The sequence below is a fragment of the Bombina bombina genome, chromosome 2 (genome assembly GCF_027579735.1).
Source record: "Bombina bombina isolate aBomBom1 chromosome 2, aBomBom1.pri, whole genome shotgun sequence".
In the NCBI taxonomy this organism is placed as follows: domain Eukaryota; kingdom Metazoa; phylum Chordata; class Amphibia; order Anura; family Bombinatoridae; genus Bombina; species Bombina bombina.
This window is the reverse complement of record NC_069500.1, coordinates 399608562-399627421: the sequence shown is the minus strand read 5'-3', so window position 1 is coordinate 399627421 and position 18860 is coordinate 399608562. Positions and strand designations below refer to the sequence as shown.

Genomic DNA, 18860 nt, shown 5'->3' with positions numbered 1-18860 from the left:
GTTCCAACTTAAATTTAAAAGTAATCACATCAGGTTCAGCTTGTTGAGAAATGTTTCCTGAATCTGAAATTTCTCCCTCAGACAAAACCTCCCTGGACCCCTCAGACTGGTGTAGGGGCCCTTCAGAAACCATATCATCAGCGTTCTCATGCTCTACAGAATTTTCTAAAACAGAGCAGTCGCGCTTTCGCTGATAAGTGGGCATATTGGCTAAAATGTTTTTGATAGAATTATCCATTACAGCCGTTAAATGTTGCATAGTAAGGAGTATTGGCGCACTAGATGTACTAGGGGCCTCCTGTATGGGCAAGACTGGTGTAGACGAAGGAGGGGATGATGCAGTACCATGCTTACTCCCCTCACTTGAGGAATCATCTTGGGCATCATTTTTACTAAAAAAAATTTTTATGACATAAAACACATATAGTTAAATGAGAAGGAACCTTGGTTTCCCCACAGTCAGAACACAATCTATCTGGTAGTTCAGACATGTTAAACAGGCATAAACTTGATAACAAAGCACAAAAAACGTTTTAAAATAAAACCGTTACTGTCACTTTAAATTTTAAACTAAACACACTTTATTATTGCAATTGCGAAAAAGTATGAAGGAATTGTTCAAAATTCACCAAAATTTCACCACAGTGTCTTAAAGCCATAAAAGTATTGCACACCAAATTTGGAAGCTTTAACCCTTAAAATAACGGAACCGGAGCCGTTTTTATATTTAACCCCTTTACAGTCCCTGGAATCTGCTTTGCTGAGACCCAACCAAGCCCAAAGGGGAATACGATACCAAATGATGCCTTCAGAAAGACTTTTCTATGTATCAGAGCTCCAAACACATGCAGCTGCATGCCATGCTGTCTCAAAAACAAGTGCGCCATACCGGCGCGAAAATGAGGCTCTGACTATGATTAGGGAAAGCCCCTAAAGCAGAGCTTTCCAAACTTTTCATGTTGGTGACACACTTTTTAGACCTACATCATTTCGCGACACAGTAATTCAGTTGTACTATCAAACAGGAGGTTAAACTAACTTGTTTTAAGAGATACGGACACATACATAAATGATATAACAATGAAATGTATTTACAAGTAACAGTAAGTATGTGCAAGAATTATAAAAAAGTTTAATAATACCAATAGCTACTTACTATTTTAATGGGATGTGTGAGGTTGATGGGATGAATTTTTTTTCTAAATATTTAGTAGAATATTAGGGTTAGGGTAAGGATAAAGACACTCACATTTCATCATCAAGCATTTTTAAGCTTCCACTTCCTATCCATATATCAAGAGAAGGAACAGCAATGCACTACTGGGAGCTAGCTGCAAAAAAAAGAATCACTTTGACTTCTGACTTCAGCTCAGCGTTTAAGCTGCTGCCCTCAGAGCTCTGCGAGAACGACTGACTACTGCCCACGCGGCAAGCACACTGCTGTCCCACTCACTGACTACACGTGCAGTCATAAGCTGATTGAGGAGACTACACATGTAGTCAGGAGCCAATATTCTGCCAATGGGAATAGTTTCAGTTTCCGCTAAGCTGCGCCAATAGGTTAAGATGATCTCTGACCCACTAGGTATCAATCACATGTCAACCATCTGATTTGCGTAGCAGGCAGGTGGAAAGTCGGAAACCAAAAAAATTTTTTGAAAAGAATTTTAAATTAAAAAAAAAATTGTGCTGAAGCAGGGACACACCTACACACTGCCGCCGACACACTAATGTGTCACGACACACAGTTTGGAAAGCACTGCCCTAAAGAATAAGGTGTCTGCCGATATAATCATATCAAAATACCCAGAATAAATGATTCCTCAAGGCTAAATATGTGTTAATAATGAATCGATTTAGCCCAGAAAAAGTCTACAGTCTTAATAAGCCCTTGTGAAGCCCTTATTTACTATCTTAATAAACATGGCTTACCGGATCCCATAGGGAAAATGACAGCTTCCAGCATTACATCGTCTTGTTAGAATGTGTCATACCTCAAGCAGTAAGAGACTGCACACTGTTCCCCCAACTGAAGTTAATTGCTCTCAACAGTCCTGTGTGGAACAGCCATGGATTTTAGTTACGGTGCTAAAATCATTTTCCTCATACAAACAGAAATCTTCATCTCTTTTCTGTTTCTGAGTAAATAGTACATACCAGCACTATTTTAAAATAACAAACTCTTGATTGAATAATAAAAACTACAGTTAAACACTAAAAAACTCTAAGCCATCTCCGTGGAGATGTTGCCTGTACAACGGCAAAGAGAATGACTGGGGTAGGCGGAGCCTAGGAGGGATCATGTGACCAGCTTTGCTGGGCTCTTTGCCATTTCCTGTTGGGGAAGAGAATATCCCACAAGTAAGGATGACGCCGTGGACCGGACACACCTATGTTGGAGAAAAGAGGGTTAACCTATTAAGTGCTGCTGTCCTTCTGTACCTAGAAGGCAAAGGCACTTACCTTAGATCCAATTGCATAATAGATGCTGATCCTTAGGTGTGGAAGGCACTTTGCTTCCCTGTCATGGACCTGTAGGAAAAGAAAGAACAGAGTAATCAACTCTGGCTTTCCACAAAGGGGTAGGCAAAGTGTTAAAAGTAAAGCAAAGACTTCCTCACCGCCTTTTAACTGCTAAAAGCCACCACTACTTACTCAAGAGATTGATGTGGACACAGCTAGACCCCAATTCCTTGCTTGCAGGGAAAAGTACCCATAAAAGGATTAATTTCTTCAGACACAAAATTCGCATAACCTCTATTGACAGAGGCAAAGAGAATGACTGAGGATTATGGGTAAGGGAAGTTAGACTTAACAGCTTTGCTTGGGTGCTCTTTGCCTCCTCCTGCTGGCCAGGAGTTGAATATCCCACTAGTAATTGGAATGACGTTGTGGACTCTCCATGTCACAGGAAAGAAAAAAAACATTAAATATGAAACATCTGCTTCCAAAATTACTGAATATTTTCCATCAAATTTAAAATGTCAAAAGAGCACCAACTGTAAATGTATATTATTTGTAATTCAGACTTTTCCCTAAGATAAATGTACTCAAGAGTGTATTACATTACACTGGCATTATTTCTCTAGGATAAATTACACACGCCTGTAGCAAGAGACGAGGCAGCATGCCCTCCTACCTCATAAGAAGAGATCTCTAGGAGCTCAGATATATCACTTTCCTGTGTCGACAGAGCCCGACTGATCACATTGGCAGCTCTTACTACATCAGGGTGGTAGTGCGTCTGAAGAGCCTGCATTACCAAAGAAAATACACAGATAATGGTTATGAAGAGGAACATAGTGTTTGTGAGGCAGGAAGGGTAACACAAATTCCAAGCTAAAGACCATGACAGTTTCAAGGATACTAATTCCGAAACCCTGCAGCATTGCCAGGGCTTGACAAATGCACTTTATATATTAAAGACAAATGAAAGGTTTGTTTTCCGGCTTTCATTTTAATGTTAGGCATATTTGCAATGACTACAATATTAATTCTACTCATCAGATTATATATATAACTTTATACACTGAACAAAATAGACTGAAAGAATATACATTGTGGCACCGCTGAAAGCATAAGGCCCTGTGAACGTATGCTGCATAGCTCTAATGCAATATGTAAAGGGCGGAAGTATAGTGTAAGCAGATTTAATTCACTAGGGCACACAACTCCTGTCTGGTTAAATCACTCAGATGTATCCTCCAGCGTCTCACTCAGAATTTATTATGTGCAATTATACTTTAATGTTCTCTGTCTTTCTCTCTCACCCTGCTGTGTGTATATGTATATGTCTATCTCACTTCCTACCGTTGTCTCTCTCACCCTGCTGTGTGTGTGTATGTACGTCTATCTCACTTCCTACCGTTGTCTCTCTCACCCTGCTGTGTGTGTGTATGTACGTCTATCTCACTTCCTACCGTTGTCTCTCTCACCCTGCTGTGTGTGTATATGTATATGTCTATCTCACTTCCTACCGTTGTCTCTCTCACCCTGCTGTGTGTGTGTATGTACGTCTATCTCACTTCCTACCGTTGTCTCTCTCACCCTGCTGTGTGTGTGTATGTACGTCTATCTCACTTCCTACCGTTGTCTCTCTCACCCTGCTGTGTGTGTATATGTATATGTCTATCTCACTTCCTACCGTTGTCTCTCTCACCCTGCTGTGTGTGTATATGTATATGTCTATCTCACTTCCTACCGTTGTCTCTCTCACCCTGCTGTGTGTGTATATGTATATGTCTATCTCACTTCCTACCGTTGTCTCTCTCACCCTGGTGTGTGTGTATGTACGTCTATCTCACTTCCTACCGTTGTCTCTCTCAACCTGGTGTGTGTGTATGTACGTCTATCTCACTTCCTACCGTTGTCTCTCTCAACCTGGTGTGTGTGTATATGTATATGTCTATCTCACTTCCTACCGTTGTCTCTCTCACCCTGGTGTGTGTGTATGTACGTCTATCTCACTTCCTACCGTTGTCTCTCTCACCCTGGTGTGTGTGTATGTACGTCTATCTCACTTCCTACCGTTGTCTCTCTCACCCTGGTGTGTGTGTATGTACGTCTATCTCACTTCCTACCGTTGTCTCTCTCACCCTGGTGTGTGTGTATGTACGTCTATCTCACTTCCTACCGTTGTCTCTCTCACCCTGGTGTGTGTGTATGTACGTCTATCTCACTTCCTACCGTTGTCTCTCTCACCCTGCTGTGTGTGTATATGTATATGTCTATCTCACTTCCTACCGTTGTCTCTCTCACCCTGCTGTGTGTGTATATGTATATGTCTATCTCACTTCCTACCGTTGTCTCTCTCACCCTGCTGTGTGTGTATATGTATATGTCTATCTCACTTCCTACCGTTGTCTCTCTCACCCTGGTGTGTGTGTATGTACGTCTATCTCACTTCCTACCGTTGTCTCTCTCAACCTGGTGTGTGTGTATGTACGTCTATCTCACTTCCTACCGTTGTCTCTCTCACCCTGGTGTGTGTGTATGTACGTCTATCTCACTTCCTACCGTTGTCTCTCTCACCCTGGTGTGTGTGTATGTACGTCTATCTCACTTCCTACCGTTGTCTCTCTCACCCTGCTGTGTGTGTGTGTATGTACGTCTATCTCACTTCCTACCGTTGTCTCTCTCACCCTGCCGTGTGTGTGTATGTACGTCTATCTCACTTCCTACAGTTGTCTCTCTCACCCTGCTGTGTGTGTATGTAGATGTCTCTCTCACTTCCTACCGTTCTGTCTCTCTCACCCTGCTGTGTGTGTATGTATAAGTCTATCTCACTTCCTACTGTTCTGTCTCTCTCTCCCTGCTGTGTGTGTGTATGTGCGTGTGTATGTAGATGTCTCTCACTTCCTACTGTTCTGTATGTCTCTCTCACTGTGTGTGTATGTACACGTCTCTCTCACCCTGCTGTGTGTGTATGTACACGTCTCTCTCACTTCCTACTGTTCTGTCTCTCTCACCCTGCTGTGTGTGTATGTACATGTCTATCTCACTTCCTACTGTCCTGTGTGACTCTCTCACCCTGCTGTGTGTGTGTGTGTGTTTGTGTATACACACGTCTCTCTCTCACCCTGAAGTGTGTGTGTATGTATGTCTATCTCACTTCCTGCTGTTCTGTGTCTCTCTCACCCTGCTTTGTGTATATGTATGTCTATCTCACTTCCTACTGTTCTGTCTCTCTCACCCTGCTGTGTGTGTGTGTGTGTGTGTGTGTGTGTGTGTGTGTGTGTGTATGTATGTCTATCTCACTTCCTGCTGTTCTGTGTCTCTCTCACCCTGCTTTGTGTATATGTATGTCTCTCTCACATCCTACTGTTCTGTCTCTCTCACTCTGCTGTGTGTGTGTGTGTACATGTCTATCTCACTTCCTACTATTCTGTGTGTTCTGTGTGTGTCTCTCACTCACCCTGCTGTGTGTCTCTCACTCACCCTGCTGTGTGTCTCTCACTCACCCTGCTGTGTGTCTCTCACTCACCCTGCTGTGTGTCTCTCTCTCACTCACCCTGCTGTGTGTCTCTCTCTCACTCACCCTGCTGTGCGTGTCTCTCTCACTCACCCTGCTGTGCGTGTCTCTCTCACTCACCCTGCTGTGCGTCTCTCTCACTCACCCTGCTGTGCGTCTCTCTCACTCACCCTGCTGTGCGTCTCTCTCACTCACCCTGCTGTGCGTCTCTCTCACTCACCCTGCTGTGCGTCTCTCTCACTCACCCTGCTGTGCGTCTCTCTCACTCACCCTGCTGTGCGTCTCTCTCACTCACCCTGCTGTGCGTCTCTCTCACTCACCCTGCTGTGCGTCTCTCTCACTCACCCTGCTGTGCGTCTCTCTCACTCACCCTGCTGTGCGTCTCTCTCACTCACCCTGCTGTGCGTCTCTCTCACTCACCCTGCTGTGCGTCTCTCTCACTCACCCTGCTGTGCGTCTCTCACTCACCCTGCTGTGCGTCTCTCTCACTCACCCTGCTGTGCGTCTCTCTCACTCACCCTGCTGTGCGTCTCTCTCACTCACCCTGCTGTGCGTCTCTCTCACTCACCCTGCTGTGCGTCTCTCTCACTCACCCTGCTGTGCGTCTCTCTCACTCACCCTGCTGTGCGTCTCTCTCACTCACCCTGCTGTGCGTCTCTCTCACTCACCCTGCTGTGCGTCTCTCTCACTCACCCTGCTGTGCGTCTCTCTCACTCACCCTGCTGTGCGTCTCTCTCACTCACCCTGCTGTGCGTCTCTCACTCACCCTGCTGTGCGTCTCTCACTCACCCTGCTGTGCGTCTCTCACTCACCCTGCTGTGCGTCTCTCACTCACCCTGCTGTGCGTCTCTCACTCACCCTGCTGTGCGTCTCTCACTCACCCTGCTGTGCGTCTCTCACTCACCCTGCTGTGCCTCTCTCACTCACCCTGCTGTGCCTCTCTCACTCACCCTGCTGTGCCTCTCTCACTCACCCTGCTGTGCCTCTCTCACTCACCCTGCTGTGCCTCTCTCACTCACCCTGCTGTGCCTCTCTCACTCACCCTGCTGTGCCTCTCTCACTCACCCTGCTGTGCCTCTCTCACTCACCCTGCTGTGCCTCTCTCACTCACCCTGCTGTGCCTCTCTCACTCACCCTGCTGTGCCTCTCTCACTCACCCTGCTGTGCCTCTCTCACTCACCCTGCTGTGCCTCTCTCACTCACCCTGCTGTGCCTCTCTCACTCACCCTGCTGTGCCTCTCTCACTCACCCTGCTGTGCCTCCTCTCACTCACCCTGCTGTGCCTCCTCTCACTCACCCTGCTGTGCCTCTCTCACTCACCCTGCTGTGCCTCCTCTCACTCACCCTGCTGTGCCTCTCTCACTCACCCTGCTGTGCCTCTCTCACTCACCCTGCTGTGTCTCTCTCACTCACCCTGCTGTGTGTGTGTCTCTCACTCACCCTGCTGTGTGTGTGTCTCTCTCACTCACCCTGCTGTGTGTGTCTCTCTCACTCACCCTGCTGTGTGTGTCTCTCTCACTCACCCTGCTGTGTGTGTCTCTCTCACTCACCCTGCTGTGTGTGTCTCTCTCACTCACCCTGCTGTGTGTGTCTCTCTCACTCACCCTGCTGTGTGTGTCTCTCTCACTCACCCTGCTGTGTGTGTCTCTCTCACTCACCCTGCTGTGTGTGTCTCTCTCACTCACCCTGCTGTGTGTGTCTCTCTCACTCACCCTGCTGTGTGTGTCTCTCTCACTCACCCTGCTGTGTGTGTCTCTCTCACTCACCCTGCTGTGTGTGTCTCTCTCACTCACCCTGCTGTGTGTGTCTCTCTCACTCACCCTGCTGTGTGTGTCTCTCTCACTCACCCTGCTGTGTGTGTCTCTCTCACTCACCCTGCTGTGTGTGTCTCTCTCACTCACCCTGCTGTGTGTGTCTCTCTCACTCACCCTGCTGTGTGTGTCTCTCTCACTCACCCTGCTGTGTGTGTCTCTCTCACTCACCCTGCTGTGTGTGTCTCTCTCACTCACCCTGCTGTGTGTGTCTCTCTCACTCACCCTGCTGTGTGTGTCTCTCTCACTCACCCTGCTGTGTGTGTCTCTCTCACTCACCCTGCTGTGTGTGTCTCTCTCACTCACCCTGCTGTGTGTGTCTCTCTCACTCACCCTGCTGTGTGTGTCTCTCTCACTCACCCTGCTGTGTGTGTCTCTCTCACTCACCCTGCTGTGTGTGTCTCTCTCACTCACCCTGCTGTGTGTGTCTCTCTCACTCACCCTGCTGTGTGTGTCTCTCTCACTCACCCTGCTGTGTGTGTCTCTCTCACTCACCCTGCTGTGTACCCTGCTGTGTGTGTCTCTCTCACTCACCCTGCTGTGTGTGTCTCTCTCACTCACCCTGCTGTGTGTGTCTCTCTCACTCACCCTGCTGTGTGTGTCTCTCTCACTCACCCTGCTGTGTGTGTCTCTCTCACTCACCCTGCTGTGTGTGTCTCTCTCACTCACCCTGCTGTGTGTGTCTCTCTCACTCACCCTGCTGTGTGTGTCTCTCTCACTCACCCTGCTGTGTGTGTGTCTCTCACTCACCCTGCTGTGTGTGTCTCTCTCACTCACCCTGCTGTGTGTGTCTCTCTCACTCACCCTGCTGTGTGTGTCTCTCTCACTCACCCTGCTGTGTGTGTCTCTCTCACTCACCCTGCTGTGTGTGTCTCTCTCACTCACCCTGCTGTGTGTGTCTCTCTCACTCACCCTGCTGTGTGTGTCTCTCTCACTCACCCTGCTGTGTGTGTCTCTCTCACTCACCCTGCTGTGTGTGTCTCTCTCACTCACCCTGCTGTGTGTGTCTCTCTCACTCACCCTGCTGTGTGTGTCTCTCTCACTCACCCTGCTGTGTGTGTCTCTCTCACTCACCCTGCTGTGTGTGTCTCTCTCACTCACCCTGCTGTGTGTATATGTCTATCTCGCTTCCTACTGTTCTGTCTCTCATCCTGCTGTGTGTGTATGTATGTATATGTACATGTCTATCTCACTTCCTACTGTTCTGTGTGCCTCTCTCACCCTGCTGTGTGTGTGTGTGTGTGTGTGTGTGTGTGTGTATGTATGTAGATGTCGATCTCACTTCCTACTGTTCTGTCTCTCTCACTCTGCTGTGTGAGTGTATGTACATGTCTATCTCACTTCCTACTATTCTGTGTGTTTCTGTGCGTCTCTCTCACTCACCCTGCTGTGTGTGTGTGTATGTACACGTCTATCTCACTTCCTACTGTTCTGTCTCTCTCACTCTGCTGTGTGAGTGTATGTACATGTCTATCTCACTTCCTACTATTCTGTGTGTTTCTGTGCGTCTCTCTCACTCACCCTGCTGTGTGTGTGTGTATGTACACGTCTATCTCACTTCCTACTGTTCTGTCTCTCTCACTCTGCTGTGTGAGTGTATGTACATGTCTATCTCACTTCCTACTATTCTGTGTGTTTCTGTGCGTCTCTCTCACTCACCCTGCTGTGTGTGTGTGTATGTACACGTCTATCTCGCTTCCTACTGTTCTGTCTCTCTCACCCTGCTGTGTGTGTATGTACATGTCTATATCACTTCCTACTGTTCTGTGTGCCTCTCTCACCCTGCTGTGTGTGTATGTACATGTCTATCTCACTTCCTACTGTTCTGTGTGCCTCTCTCACCCTGCTGTGTGTGTATGTAGATGTCTATCTCACTTCCTACTGTTCTGTGTGCCTCTCTCACCCTGCTGTGTGTGTATGTACATGTCTATCTCACTTCCTACTGTTCTGTGTGCCTCTCTCACCCTGCAGTGTGTATGTACATGTCTATCTCACTTCCTACTGTTCTGTGTGCCTCTCTCACCCTGCTGTGTGTGTATGTAGATGTCTATCTCACTTCCTACCGTTCTGTCTCTCTCACCCTGCTGTGTGTGTATGTACATGTCTATCTCACTTCCTACTGTTCTGTGTGCCTCTCTCACCCTGCTGTGTGTGTATGTACATGTCTATCTCACTTACTACTGTTCTGTGCGTTTCTCTCTCACCCTGCTGTGTGTGTGTGCGTATGTACGTCTCTATCACTTCCTGTGCGAATAAAGATGTAATACCAGCTCTCAACTGTCAACCTATATCGGTAGACAAATAGAAAAGAAATATACAATGTATATATGAATATATATATGTATATAAATGTGTTCAAAATGTTAGAACAAAGTATTGTGCAGCATGAACAAATGATTCAGTGTACCCTTAACACTGTAAGTAATATAAAAAGCAAGAGGAATAATCAGAAGTAATTCAGCGCAACCAAATACAATACAATAATACAAAGGATAATCAAGTCCCTTACACCGCAGTGTAAGGTGTTTTTATTACTGGATCTTTCACATGGACTGAACCATATCATTGTACACCTGAAGTTTTTTATACCATTTGAAGTGAAAACATTCTTTTCTTCAACATTTACCTGGCTTACACACCTTTCAGGTGTATGTATATGTGTTAATGCTTACATCATCAAGGATTGAGGGTCTTACATGTGAGTGCATTTCGTTATCTCGTTAAATAAATTATTGGTTTAAACACTATTACGCTATGTACTTTCTCTTTTCTTCTACCACATACTTCTGAGAAATTGGAGACCAAAGGACATACGGTATCAGTACCATACTCCTGGGAGACACCAAGGCATCACACCAAAGATGATCCTGGAAGTTTCTAATAGAAAAGTGCCATACGCAAGATTGCAGAGAAAGAAATCCCCTACTCCAAGAAGTCACTACAGATGCAAATAACCTCAGACCGAGGGATCAACTAACAGCAGTTCCTTAGTGATTGAGGTAATTTCTGGTAAGGAGACATCCATTCATTAACCTCATCGCATATTTCAACAAGGATTACTAAATAGAAAAACTTAGAGACTTGATTATCCCTTTGTATTGTATTTGGTTGCGCTGAATTACTTCTGATTATTCCTCTTGCTTTTTATAATACTCTATCACTTCCTACTGTCCTCTCTCTCACCCTGCTGTGTGTGTGTGTATGACATGCCTATCTCACTTCCTTCCTACTGTTCTGTGTGTTTCTCTCTCACCCTGTTGTGTGTGTGTGTGTGTGTCTGTATGTACATGTGTATCTCACTTCCTACTGTTCCGTATCTCTCTCACCCTGCTGTCTCTCACCCTGCTGTGTGTGTGTATGTACATGTCTATCTCCCTTGACATGTAACTGGTCGAACAGACCCACATTACCTAGTGTATGTCTCCACAAGAGCAAACGCATTACAAATGGTCTGCAACTCTGATAGAGTCGGTTTAATATATAAGGGGATAGTTTAATTACAAAGATGAACAACATAAGTTCCTTAGAATATGCCATGTTCACAGTCTGTTTTCACTAAGTCCCATTGCCAGCGGACAGATAACTTTCCACTATTGTGTGCTGCCCTAATACAATGTGAACGATGACAGGCACAATCCATATCAGAGCTCTGTAATTAGCTCATATTAACCGACATACGGATTTTGTTCATCGTTCAGATAATACACTAGTAACAACTATCTAAGGGTTATATTTTCGTCTAAATTCCCATGTTTTTCAAAGACATCGATAACCCTATTTGCGCTGTACCTAATCATCATATAGGTTTTACTATAGTCACTTTATATACATTATGATCACTTGACACATATCATTGTATGTTAAGCAGTATCTATATAAGAATTAATAGTAATCATAAGAAACAGTGCTTTGTTAATCAATTGCTCTGTACATGCCAGTGATTAATAAGCAGGAAGTGATGCGAAATATTGGGTAACAATAGATCTTAGTCACCTATGTGTGTTGCTAGAATATAAACAATTCCGCTTTTCCGGGGCTGACGTAATGAGCCGATACTCAATCAGCAATAAGCTGAAGTACACGCCCACTTTACAATACGTCTATGGCGATGATTCGTCTGACGGGGGGCGTAGTTACCGCAGAGTATAGTTGATTGGTCTATCACCGGACACTTTAAATGTATTTAAATGGGTGGCACTCTGACCTTGGTTTGCCTAATCTTTCACATTGACAAAGGTCGCAAAGACGGCCGAAACGCGTTTGTGGTTATTGTGCATATATTTGCACTTTTATTTGCTTTGTTATGTTTGTCACCTGACGCCGACGGCTGCAGATATCAGCCAGGAAACAGGGGGGTGACAACATATTAGTTTAATAATCGTCTGGCTCTTAATGGTACGTTAATGAGGAGTTCTTACCCTCAGTTTTAAGGTTAACTGAATAAAAGTATTAAACTTTTAATCAATTTAATTACACATTAATATAGGAAAGAGTGCTTAGACTAAACCCCCACTTTGGTCTTTCCCTGTCTCAAACCTCATTGTATTTATTGGGGGGTAGCACCGGAGTGAGTTCTTTAACAACTCCATTATTTCCTATTTACCAATTTAGATTAGTGCCAGTAATTAATTTACGTTTTTATATTTCAGTGGATGTAAAGATTTCTACTTTTCTTATTTTCCATTTACAAAAAAAAAAAAAAAGGAGAGAAAGAAAGCTTATGATTTCATTATATTCATCACAATTTTAAGATTGTATGGTGAATGTTTTCGTTCTAACATGTAGGGTTAAAACCATTTAGAAAATATCTCAATTTCAAGCATCACAACAGCATTGCTAAAAAACAAAAACAGAAAAAGTTCTTTGAACTATGTTTTTAGGAATCTTACCTCCAGCTCCCACAGGGAACTCTCCAGTGCCCGGCATTTTGCTGGATCTGGTTCATCCATGCAGTATGGATCCATCATCAGATCTATTAAATATAAAATAAACTAACTTAGAATCTATTGGCTGTGAGGTATAATTATTTTTTAAACATTTTTTATTGAAGTTTCAGAGACAAGTAAAATACAGGATTTGTCCATTAACAATATTAACAACAAAGTATAACACTCAGTATTATTACATAGAAGTTGTCCATTCAGCTGAAAGAAAGGTTGTAGGGCTAAGCATAAGGTTGATACATTCCTATTGGAACTCTCAAAGATAATCGTAACAGTAGGCCCACTATAACAAATGGAAACATGTGTCATATCAAGTGAAGTGTCAATTAAAAGTTTGGACTAATTGAGGCGGAACTTCATATTTTATTTTTTTATATTTTGGTAATTGGAACATGAACTCCACTCCTGCGTAGTAAATAAATTCTAATGTCCTATAAAGATTGTCATGATGTGGAGAATTAGCTTTTATAATGACCACAGGTGGGTTACAAAGAGTGGGAAAGAAAAGGTGTAGCAGTGGGCTAGAGCCACTTGAATTATAGGGAAGATGGGGGGGGGGGACAGAAAAAGGAAGGAGGGCGGAGCTAACCCCGTTCGGGCTGTATGGTGAACTCACTTATAGGCTTATGTGGGCTACAGATGCAAGCAGGGTAATAACTAAAATAAGGTATCAAGGGGAATGCTTTATTTGGTATGCGTAAAACTAATCTTCCCAGGGCTGATTCCACAGTGAAAACTGGTTATGTACAATTATAGGTGGACCTGACAGGGTCCCTTAATGAAGACGAAGGGGGCTACAGGGTGAGGGGAGATATATTGAGGGGAGATATATTAAGATGGCCAGTGGCCCTAGATTAAAGCTATGTAAAGGGTAGCCTGTCAGGAGGGTCCTGTACCCCTAGAGGGTGGCTGCTGTGGTATGAGGATGTAATATCAAACTTGTGCTAGTGCCGTATTCACCTATAGAAACTGTCTCCACTGGAGTTGGTTATTCATGAATTATAAGAGCTTGAGGTAAACAAACCTAACTTCCTATATATATCTAAATCCTTAATGTTAACCAGTACTTTCATTCTAAATGCCCAAAGGACAAGAACTAACAGGTATGTCTTATGAGCCTCCCTAACTAGTAACTTTTATAGATCCGGATAGTTATAGCTCATCTAACTTTAGCTGGGTATGATAGAAAGGAGGTGTTCTGTTATATAACTCCAATCATACCAGCTTAGAGACATAGCGTAGAACTAAATGAGATATACATAAGGGAATGAGCAAATACCGAACTCAGACATTGAAATCAGACATTCACATACTTAGGGATCAAGTGAGTTATCATTATAAAACCCTCTATACAGAGGTATTGTTAGGTGTGTGTAAAAACTGACATATAGTAGAAATAGGGTATCATTGCTACCCCTTTGAACCTAAGTAAGTAATCTTAAAGCAATGCTGAGAAGGGGAAAACATTAAGTAACATTAAGAGTACAGCAAGTACCTATTTCGTAGGAAAACCTTCAGTCCAACTAACTATGTCTCATTAGGTACAATTAAATATGCATTCTGGTTAATAACAGAGACACAATTAAGTATCTCCTAAAGTGTATAGCTTCGCACATATGACGACTGATAAAGATAAAAACTTAGTACTCTTTTTTCCCCTGTGTTGTGCTCATCAGGATACTCACATGCAAAATGAACTAGCTTCTATATGCAATATTTTGAGCCTTACTTGAGATCCAGTATTAAAACCCAAGTGTTTACAATCAGGCGATGTTGTCGTCTATAAGCTATTTAGAAAGTCAGTGTCCCAAATGTGGAGTTCTGTATAGAAATAGTTTGTCTAGGGGATTATAAACCTATAGGTCCAGGAAATTATGGCAGGTTGATACTCCACTAAGGACCAGCTTCATACAGGGGAAGAGAACAACCCAGAAGTAATTCAGCCAAATCCCCTTCTTATACAACTTGTATACATAGCATTGGCTGGTGGGATCTCTGGGTATTGTAGAATGTACAATGAATCAATAAGCTAACCAAACTCTGTTCTTATATAACGTATCTTAATAAATGTCTGCATTAGTGATAAAATTGTAAACTTTTAGGGCATGGATAGGTAGTATACTAGGTTGGGTCAGTTATAAATTCACATAGGTATTACGTACAAATAGTCTCTCAACCAGTTATCAGGAATAGCATGGCGGAAGTAAAAATATGAAAGTGTAGGTCATATACATTAGCTACTAACAATATTCATATGAGATAGATTACACACAGCATAGATAAGCTTCAATCTGATAAGTACAAACAGTATTGGACATACATTCTATAGGAGAGCAAAACTAGGCGTCTGCTAATGTGCATATAGAACAGTATAAACATACACATGCCCAGGGACACAAAGCTCATTCTCATTAAAAAATTCTGTAGAACAGGCCTTCAAAAAATGATTAATATTATGACTAATAGTTATAATTAACTTGATAAGACAACTACTGTAAACCAATATAAAGGAAAAGAATTACTAGCTCAGGTATGCAATTTTAGAGGCCAGTAGCCTTTAACAGTGTGGGATATCTTCGCAGTTATCAGGCTCTGCCCTCATAAGTCCAAGTGACTGTCTCTGCTGAAGATATGGCAGATTTGTTGCAGAGCTGTGTGAGTCTTAGCCTATTCCGGATCTGCATGGGGCATAAATATCCACTGCTCTTGCGGTGTGGGCTAGGTCAGAATCCAGTAGTGAGATGTGAACTCCAATGTGCCCTACAATCTGGAGGCTCTGTGTGCGCATCTGAAGAATCAGGTTAGTTAAGTTCTCTGACGAAAGTCTCACCAGACAGGCTAAGGTGCATACGAGAGATTCAGGGTTGGTGTGCAGAGGCGAGATTGACCTCAGATCTGTCTCACATGCTCCCTGTATGAGCGTGACTGTGATAGACAGCGGCCGTAAATCCTTGCCTATGTCCGGTATACCTGTGACATAGTTAATATCGGCAGCAGTCCTTATAGCAGCGAAGGCCAGTTCAGAGCAAAGGATCCATCTCTCTGCATGAGGGTGCAAAGTACTTACTGATGGTAAGGTGCTAACAGGTTGCGGTGTTCTGCTCCTTAAACTAAGATCGTTGCCGGACAGAGTCTGTAAAACTGAGATCTTCTTCATTACGGTACTCGCTATTGTACTCAGAGGGTGATCAGGTGGAGAGGACTCCGAGTGGCTCCGTGGTGCTTTCAGCACTGATGTTAAAGCTCTGGTGTTAAGCTGGGAGGTCTCGCCGTGCTTGGTGATGTCTATTGTAGCGGCCATTTTAGGTGTTGAAGTGACCTCTCTTCCACCCTGATTTCTGACTGTAATTAGCAGGTCATGGAAGCAGTAGTCCATCTTCTCCTCTAATTTGCGAAGTGAAGTTTGCATCTGTTCGTTAAAATCTGCCATATTTAGTTAGGTAGCCTTGTGTTTTGTATAGATTACGTCCCAGCTGCAGAGAAGGAATTACTTCTGCCTCGTGGTCATACCGGTATATGTAGCTCCAAACCTTTGTCATATATGAAGTTTAAGGCTTCCCTAGAGCAAATTTAGGAAGACTCTTTCCCTCTTACATAAGTGTAGATCAGAAGCTTCAACAAATAACACCAATTATACTTTATATTATGCTAAATGTTTGTTGATATTGCAGGAGCTCTCATGCCACACGTCTTGTGTCATCAGTTGCAAGCTCCGCCCCCGCTGTGAGGTATAATTAGAATGTTATTTGAACATCTCAAAATTATTCTTATACTTAACTACTGTATTTTTTCATTTCTAAACTGGAGATGCAAAGCAAAAGCTTTATATACATTGCATAAATCATACTAAAAGTTTCTGCACCCAATAACAGTATTGGTGGACTAAGAAGCCTCCACAAGACTTAGTAAAAACATATTAAAATGCCCTAGGTGCAGCAATGAAATTACACCTTTCCGTAGCTTTAAGAATGAAAATACTATTCTAATAGAAGATTAAAATATCCGCACTTATGGTAACAAATGAAAATTTTGCATCTAAAAATCAGACTGTCGAATATGAATTTAATAAGTTAAAATCTGGAAAAAAAAATATTTTAAGATTTAATTGTTTAGTTATCTGCCAGAAAAAAGTTTTAGGTGAAGTTATAACCTGTAGTAGCTGCAGGTCGGTGGATGAGAGGGCGACAAGCTGGGTGCCGGCGGATAAGATTACAGATGAATGGGATAATCATGAGCAGTGCTTGAGGAGGTGCTGTGAGCGAAAGCCGGGCCAGGCGCTTAGCAAAAGCAGCAACGAGGTAGACCGGTAAATGCCTAAAATATGAACAACATATATGAAAAGGATACAAACAAGATATCAAATGCTTTCAGGTGAGCAACACTTTACACTGGTATGGATTTTTCCTAAAGCACAGCTCTCCACCAAACACTGATCTGCTCTAGTTGTATAATTAAAGTATGTCTTGTAACTTACGTTGATGACAGAAACAAATTGGCAAGGTGAAAAAAGCGGGCACGATATTTCACATGAAACACAGATGGGTCAAGAAGGCAGTAGAGCTTCTTGTAGAAATCTGGATACTCTCTAGTGAGAAACAGAAAAAATAGTGAAAACAATTCACACAGTGGCTGCTACAATGTGTGGGCTCATAAGAAAGAAATACTTACAGGTTATGTTGATGAATCAACATGAAGAGGCCATTCAGAGCAAGAAGACTGATAGCTCCACCTAGGGGGGAAAAAAAATAAAAAAAATTTTATGCACACACATACATAGTCAGTGCTGTGCAAAAGACTTAGCCACCATAAGATTTGTTGCTTTAGCAAAGTTTTAATGACCATCCATATTTATTTTTCGGTCTTTTCATTAAGATAAACAATAGAAAATACAGGAAATATGTAAACAAAATATAAAAAAAATAAAATAAATAAATAATTAAAAAAAAAAAAATTCAGAATAAAATGGCTTCTTCAGGCAAAAGTCCATATTTACGGTGACCTCCCATGGCACTAAGCACATCTTGAACTCTTTTGGGGAGACTGTCCTGAAGTTTTCTGAAATAATCTTCTGGTATACCAGGCTTCTTTCATCACTTCCCATAGTTCTTCTTTAGATTTAGGTTCTTATTTCTTTCTTTGTCCAGATGATCCCATACTGCCTCTATAATATTCAGGTCTGGACTCTGCGGAGACCAGTCCATGACTGTCAGTGTTTTATCAGCTGTTTTTCTTTCCAAATATGATTTCACTGCATTAGCATTGTGCTTGGGATCGTTATTTATGCTGAAAAATAAAACCTTTCCCAACCAGGCACTTTCCAGAAGGAATGGCATGATGAATTAAAACCTGTCTGTACTTTTCAGCATTTATGTTCCCATCAATTCGGACAATATCGCCAACACCAGTGGCAGAAATGCAGCCCCAAAGCAGGACAGACCCTCCACAATGTTTCACTGAAGACCACAAGCACTCATTCTTCCATCTCTCTCCAACTATTCTTCTCACATATTGTCGACCCCAAAATTTAAAACTTGGATTTGTCACTCCAGAATATTCTTTTCCACTGATCTTCATTCCAATCTTTGTGAGCTTTAGCATATCTTAGCCTTTTCACACTGTTCCCCTTCCGAAAAAGTGTTTTTTTGGCTGCTATCCTTCCACAAAGATCATTCCTGATCAAGCTTCTTTGGACTGTAGAAGGGTTAACTTGGCATTCGCTGCCACATGGTGAGCCAGGTCCTTGATGGACTTCTTCCGGTCTCTCAAAGAAGAAACTCTGAGAAACCTCTCATCAAATTTTGAAAGTTTTCTTAACCTTCCAGTCCTTTTTTGTCCTTGAGCTCTCCTGATTCTTCAAATTTCTATATAACAGCTTGAATACCACATCTTGAGTATCCAGTCTGTATGCCGATTTCCCTTTGAAAGTGGCCTTGCTGATGAACAAGTATGATTTTATGTCTGTCAAATTCTGTGATCTTTGGCATTTTGAATGGAATGATGTGATTGGAAGTTGGTCTTATTAGCAAGTGTTCAATGAATTAAACTCATACCACATGGGTAAGTAATGCTCAAGCATGTCTTGCCCAAACCTGGTGTAATAGACCTTTTTCACAGCAGTCATTTTGACACGGAATA

General features: G+C 43.0%; 1 protein-coding gene across 1 annotated transcript in view; it reads right to left on the bottom strand.

Moving 5' to 3' along the window:
• The window catches only part of NOC4L (nucleolar complex associated 4 homolog), a 72932-nt gene that overhangs the window by 10701 nt on the left and 43371 nt on the right, over positions 1-18860 (bottom strand). The window contains exons 10-14 of the mRNA XM_053701875.1: positions 17394-17454; positions 17200-17310; positions 16876-17039; positions 12672-12754; positions 3140-3253 (exon numbers count right to left, since the gene is read on the bottom strand). Of these exons, the coding sequence (XP_053557850.1) occupies positions 3140-3253; positions 12672-12754; positions 16876-17039; positions 17200-17310; positions 17394-17454 (533 nt within the window). The remainder of the gene's footprint in view (positions 1-3139; positions 3254-12671; positions 12755-16875; positions 17040-17199; positions 17311-17393; positions 17455-18860) is intronic.